At 37.8% G+C, this 7,500-nt stretch overlaps 1 protein-coding gene across 2 annotated transcripts in view; it reads left to right on the top strand.

Annotated features, from left to right (window-relative positions):
- Positions 1 to 7,500, top strand: part of LOC106878966 (conserved oligomeric Golgi complex subunit 1) — a 266,492-nt gene that overhangs the window by 184,482 nt on the left and 74,510 nt on the right. For both annotated transcript variants that reach the window (XM_089363366.1, XM_089363367.1), the window contains exon 24: positions 5,276 to 5,352. In XM_089363366.1, coding sequence (XP_089219492.1) covers positions 5,276 to 5,352 — 77 coding nt within the window. The remainder of the gene's footprint in view (positions 1 to 5,275; positions 5,353 to 7,500) is intronic.

Genomic DNA, 7,500 nt, shown 5'->3' with positions numbered 1-7,500 from the left:
TGTTCATCTGTTAAAAACAGTTTACTAAGTACTGTTTACTAGATTCACAATAACAACCAACCCTGTGGTTAAGCTGCCAATACTGGTCATTACTTGTCTCGGGTTTCCCAGTTCGTGTCATGTTCTTGGCATTATGATGTGTGTGGTTTTCGAAAAAAATAAAACACAGTAAACATTGTATATTACTTTGCTTCATTCTCTGTCTTGTTGATGGACCCTTAAGAGACTTAGTATCATTTTGACTGATCCTTATATTCAACCCTTTAGCATTCCGATTACCCTGTCAATTATAAAGCTTATTTATTCACATTGCTTTGAATTAATCATGCATCATGTCATGGCTTTGGGGGTTTCAATGATGTTATTGTTTTTAGAATGACATGATGGGGTCGGTGCAAGAGGCTGGATCTGGCCAGTTTGAACATAAATGAACATAAGGCATGTAGAATATTTGGGTTGGATATGGCTGGTTTGAATGCTGAAGTGTTAAGGCCTTGTTTTGAATGCCTGTCATCATGGAGATATATAAGAACCCATGATTAGTTCATCTTTTAATTTCTTGCATACCTCATTGTTAGTTATCACACCACCTCAATTCAGGTACTGTTAGTACCTCACTTTGGTTTTGTTTTATGAATTAGCCTAGGTTGACTCCTTCCCCAAATATGTAGCGTCTTGGGTAAATATCTATCAAAACACTGGGTTACACAAAGCCCTGTGTCTGAAATAGTATAGACAGAAACCATGTGGATTCTTATCAAATGGACTGTGCCTGAAATTCAGTGGTTCAGTCATGTCACACTGCATCCTACCGGTTGTGTTTGAGTATTATCTTAAGAACACACATGTCTGTGAAACATGCAGCAACTTCACATGTTAATTAAATGAGTAGATCATTGAGTTAAGAGCATCCATCATGGTGTTGTTAGTACCCCAAAACTAGTGTCAGTACCTCCTTGGCAGTGTTTTTTTGTATTTGATGAGGTTTCAACATGGGTTATTGTTCTTAATGTTACTGTGATAATACTCATGTTGAAGTATTATCAAAAATACCCAAGCCAGTACTAAATAAAAAGCACCCATGCAGACACCACATAAAAGCACCCAGTAGACTCTGTAAAGTGGTCAGCATTGGAAATGGTATCCATTCATAGAAATCATGCCAAAACAGATGACTGGAGCATGATGCAGCCCTCTGGCTGGCTAGCTTCCATCAACTCCACCCCACCCATCCCATGTCAGCATGGAAAAATGTTAAATGATGATGATGACTAGAAGGGGTGCACAGACATTAATTTTGAGGTACCAACAAGACTAGTACTTTCAGAATCTTTGTGATGTATTGTTAGTATTTCAATGTTAGTACTGTCACTGTCAGTACCTCATTGTTCTTTGGGCATTGGTACTTCACCAGCAAGTACTGTTACTACCTTACTATTGTTGTTGCTACTTCAACACTGTCAATTCCTCAGTGAAGTTCTGTTGTTGGTTTTTCAACACTACAAGTAACAGTAAAACTGTCACTACTGGGTAAATCACTACTGGGAATCTAGAAACTGACTATATGTAATATTCCACCCTCATATCATGACCTGATTACCTGGCTTTTAATGTTGTTAGTATCACTGTACTCACTATGTACTTTATTTCCTATAACACCAGTACTTTACCATCAGATGTTCTCACTACCTAACTTTCTTACTATTTGACGTTTCAAGTTGACAATGTAAGCCCTATGAAGTCAGTCAACTAGCTAGAAACAACAGCCAAGTCTGTCTCAAAATACACACCTAGATCTTAAAAGAATGTATGCATAGGATAGTTTAGTCTCAGTTACAGTCTGTGAATTAAAAGAAAAAAGCAGTCATGAACATAGGCCCTCTTCATCAAGGCCAAGTTTGGGTGAAGCAGCAACAATTACTAGCCAATTATGGCACCTCTACATAGTTGCATGATCTGCTGGAAATAGCTGTGAAATTTCAGTCAAGGCAGATTCTGCTTTTTTTGAAAAATAAGTTGAAGGGTCATAGATACACTCTGGTTGAAAAATCTTGTCTCAGCTACAATGGCTTTTGTCATAGGTTTGCTTGTTGATACAGCTTACTTAGAGCTGCAGTAGTAGTAGCAGCAGCAGCAGCAATAACAATGTTGCTGTTATCTCCAAACCTCCAATATGCAGGGCTGTTAGCCAACATGGCGTTAGTGGAGTTACATTTTACTTTGAGCCTGTGAAGGATCCATTTTTGTGGTAGTTCAATATGTTGGAAATAATGGCTACATCTCCCTCAGTCACACTTGAAAAACAGGAAAGGTCGCATTAGATAATGTGAGTGTAGATATATTATGCCACAAAAAAAAAGAAAATGCAGCAAAAAGAAAAAAGAATAAAGACATGACAGTCAAAATTTGAATGTCTCCTGATGATCAGTCATTTGTTTGATGGATGTCAAGGGCTGATCCAGAGAAATGGCAGTGAAGGGGTCGAGATGGGGCTAAGCTGTAGCAACAACAACAACTGCAACACATTCTACATTACTTAATGTCTCCTTATTAAAATACGTTAAATAGTTTCCAAGAGTTTTCTGTAAACACTGTCTGATTCAATGAAAATAAGTCGGTTTGCTTTGTTTTTGCTTTTGTTTTCATTTTTAGTGTTTTTGTTTTTTTTTTTTGTTTTTGCGTAACATTTTCTTGACATTTACGTAAGTTACTTCATTCGGTTCCAACCAACCAACCAACCGGCATCCTCCCACCATTGTTATATTTTATTTCATTTTTATTTTCATTTTTATTTCATTGTTTCTTTTCTTTTCTTTTTATTTTTTTTTTCAATTTCTCTTTTGTTTTATTTCGATGTAATAATACAAAAGGTAATTGTAGTAATTTCCTCTTTTATCCCTCATTGCAATTCAATCATGCTCTTTCCACTCTCTCATAGGTCAAATTTTACTTTAATGTCACAAGAATTGCATTTTGTCTCTTTCACTTACGTTTGTTTGTTTTCCTCGTAAGCAAAAACTTGTCTTCCTGTCTTTTTGCTTCACTTTTCTTTTCCTTTTCTACTATACAACTTCATTCTAAGATTTTCTTTTGTCTTTGTCAATGTTCATTTTTGTTCAAATCTATTGTTATTATTATTATTATTATTATTATTATTATTATTATTATTATTGTTGTTGTTGTTGTTGTTGTTATCATTATTGTTATTATTGTTATTACTACTACCACTACCACTGCTGCTATTACTACTACTACTATTATTATTAAGGTGGTGAGCTGACAGCACTGCTAGAGCATTGGGAAAAAATGCTTTGTAGTATTTCTTGACTCATTACATTCAGAGTTTGAATTCTGTTGCGGTTGAATTTACCTCTCATGCATTCAGGGTCAATAAAATTATAAAATAGTGTACCATTGGAAAACTGGGGCTGACGTAATTGATTAATCCCCACCCCCACATTTTCACACCTTGTGCCTGTAGTGGAAAGGATTATCATTATTATTATCATTATCATTATCCTCATTATTATTATTATTATTATTATTATTATTATTATTATGATGGTTATTATTATTATTATTATTATTATTATTGTTATTATGATTATTCTTATTCTTATTATTATTATTATTAAGGTGGCAAGCTGGCAGAAACGTTAGCATGCTGGGCAAAATGCCTGGTGGTATTTCGTCTGCCACTACATTCTGAGTTCAAATTCCTCTTAATTCAACTTTGCCTTTCATTCTTTCAGTATTGATAAATTCAATACCAGTGAAACACTGGTGTCAATATGATTGACCTATCCCCTCCCACAAAATTTCAAGCCTTGTTCCTATAGTAGAAAGTATTATTATTATTATTATTATTATTATTATTGTTGTTATTGTTATTATTAAGGTGACAAGTTGACACGAAGGCTTCTTCTAACTCCTTTTGAGTTAAGTTCAAATTCCACAGACTTTGACTTAACCTTTCATCCTTTTGGAGGTCAATAAAATAAAATACAAATGAAGTGCTCAGGCTGATGCAATTTGCTCTTCCCCCTCTCCTTAAAATTGCTGGTCTTGTGCCAAAATTTAAAACAATTATGTGTGTATATATATATATATATATATGTAATCATAGATTTGTTGCTGATAATTAACTCTTATTAACTTAAAAATCTCCATTTTCTTCTTTTTCCTTTGCATGAATATAAACTATGGTTTGTATACAAACCTATTAATTTAAGGAATATTAGGTATTGAACCAGTATTTCCTTGCATGACACTATCCCTTCATGAGGCTAACATAATCTCTAACTGAATTGTGTGTATGTATATATATATATATATATATATACATACACACACACATACATGCAAGCACATTATTTCATAGCTACAAGATTTAAATGGGAACTACTGTAAGTTTCATGTTTGGATAATATACAGTGTGCTATAAAAATCTGTCCAAATACTATACTAGTAGCTTACACTTAAATCCTGTGTTTATTAAATGTAAGTTATCTTTGCTTGATGGACCACTTTTTTTTTTATCTTCCCAATATACCACACACTCACTCTCACTCTCACTCACACACACGCACACACCCACACACACTTAGTAGTATAGACAACATATAAATTGTTTGATTGCTGCCTGGTGGGTTTTTATTGCATATCTATTACTGGTGTTTCGGATCCAAGATTCTACATCTCCTCCTTAATTTAGCTGGTTTATCACATCATCTTTTGACACTGCCATCCACTAGTCCTTCAGTTTCCTTAGTAGACTTCAGTTTGCTGCAGGCATTCAAACAAGATCTTCATTTCATTCTGCATCTACATATAAACTACATATATTGCTCTGCAGTTGTTTAAGCTGTTTATTGGTCATCAATGTGTCCATTGTTGATGAGCCTGCAAACACCTTGGGCATTGCTCCTATTCTCCTCACCAAAGTAAAGAATAAGCTGTAGGCAAAGACCACTCGGTCTACAATGTTAGGATAACATCCTCTTTTCCTCTTACAAGATTTGAAGGCCCGGGAGCAAAAGCATTCATGGGCAATGAGCTTCTGTTTCTGGTTACACCATGAAATAAGTTGAGAAACATTTTCTGGGGAAATTACCAAGAATAGACTAGTTTTCTATCCCATTTATCTACAGTGTGATTTATTGCTTCACTATCCATCTGTCTGTCTAATATAGTAGCCAGTATTGAATTCCCTTCTTATGGTTTGAATTTTATATTTTCTTTGTTTTTATTTTTTATTTTGTTTTATTATTTCCAGGCATCACCATTTGTACAGAATCTACTCTATGCAACATGCCTGGAGATTAACCGAGTGTTTGGTCATGTGATGAAAAGGTAAGCTACATATTTTTGTGTCTTATATCTCATCAGTTTGGCACTTCTCATGCTTTGGCACTTGTCAAATTAGTCTGATAGTGCCAACACGTGAAACTCTTGGACCTTAAGTCACTCTGTTACTTCTGCTAAGTATTAATGTAAACATACTTATATACATATTTTGAGTTCTATTTCCCCCTTTGCACTAACATATCTGTATATATGTATGTATGTATGTATGTATGTGTATATGTGCGTGCGTGTGTGTGTGTATGTATGTTTGTGTATATATATATATACATATATATATATATATACAGAGAGAGAGTGAGAGAGAGAGATGCATGTAGACATGTTTTGTATATTTATAATTATATATACATATGTATGTATGTATCTATCTATCTATCTGTCTGTCTGTCTGTTTGTCTGTCTATGTATGTATGTATCTGTCTATTTATCTATCTATCTACCTTATTTATCCGTGTATGTATATATATGTGTGTGTGTGTGTGTGTGTGTGTGTGTGTGTGTATATATATCATCATCATCATCATCATCATCGTTTAACGTCCGCTTTCCATGCTAGCATGGGTTGGACGATTTGACTGAGGACTGGTGAAACCGGATGGCAACACCAGGCTCCAGTCTGATTTGGCAGAGTTTCTACAGCTGGATGCCCTTCCTAACGCCAACCACTCAGAGAGTGTAGTGGGTGCTTTCACGTGTCACCCGCACGAAAACGGCCACGCTCGAAATGGTGTCTTTTATGTGCCACCCGCACAAGGCAGTCCAGGGGCACTGGCAACGATCTCGCTCGAAAATCCTACAGGAGCCAGTCAGGCGGTACTGGCAACGGCCACGCTCAAAATGGTGCATCTCATGTGCCACCCGCACAAGAACCAGTCCAGGGGCACTGGCAACGATCTTACTTGGCTTGCCGGGTCTTCTCACGCACAGCCCATTTCCAAAGGTCTCGGTCCGTAGTCATCGCCTCGGTGAGGCCCAATGTACGAAGGTCTTGCCTCACCACCTCAGCCCAGGTCTTCCTGGGCCTACCTCTTCCACGGGTTCCCTCAACTGTTAGGGTGTGGCACTTTTTCACGCAGCTATCCTCCTCCATTCTCACCACATGTCCATACCAGCGCAATCGTCTCTCTTGCACGCCACAACTGATGCTTCTAATGTTCAGCTTTTCTCTCAAGATACTTACACTCTGACGGGTATTCACATTGACATTACACATCCAACGGAGCATACTGGCTTCATTCCTTGCGAGCTTACGTATGTCCTCAGCAGTTACAGCCCATGTTTCACTGCCATGTAGCATGGTTGTTCGTACGCATGCGTCATACAGTCTGCCTTTTACTCTGAGTGAGAGTCCCTTTGTCGCCAGCAGGGGTAAGAGCTCTCTAAACTTTGCCCAGGCTATTCTTATTCTAGCAGCTACACTTTCAGCGCACCCACCCCCACTACTAACTTGGTCGCCCAGATAGCGGAAGCTATCGACTACCTCTAGTTTTTCACCCTGGAATGAGATAGAAGTTGTTTCCTGTTTGTTTGCAGTCTTTATTGCACCTGAACATCTGCCACAAACAAAAACTAACTTGCTAGTTAACCTGCCTTTGATGTTGCTGCACCTCTTATGTGTCCATAGCTTGCACCGGGTACATCTTATAGAGTTACTACCTACTCCTTTTCTACATACTGAGCAGGGCCATCTACCTGAAGGGGTTTGTGTTTTATCTACCTTCCTACTTATTAGGATTTTGGTTTTAGCTAGGTTGACTCTAAGGCCCTTCAATTCTAGACCTTGCTTCCACACCTGAAACTTCTCCTCTAGTTCTGATAGTGACTCCGCAATTAGGGCAAGGTCATCAGCATAGAGGAGCTCCCAGGGGCAACCTGTCTTGAACTCCTCTGTGATTGCCTGGAGGACTATGGTAAATAATAGGGGGCTGAGGACGGAACCTTGGTGGACCCCTACCTCTACCCGGAATTCATTGCTGTACTCATTTCCAACCCTCACCTTACTGGCCGCATCTCTGTACATGGCTCGCACAGCTCTCACTAGCCATTCTTCTATCCCAAGTTTCCTCATTGACCACCAGATAAGGGATCGGGGGACCCTGTCAAAGGCTTTCTCCAAGTCAACGAAAGCCAGGT

This window comes from Octopus bimaculoides, chromosome 15, assembly GCF_046866305.1.
Source record: "Octopus bimaculoides isolate indiv1 chromosome 15, ASM4686630v1, whole genome shotgun sequence".
Taxonomy (NCBI): domain Eukaryota; kingdom Metazoa; phylum Mollusca; class Cephalopoda; order Octopoda; family Octopodidae; genus Octopus; species Octopus bimaculoides.
This window is presented reverse-complemented; position numbering and strand designations above follow the sequence as displayed.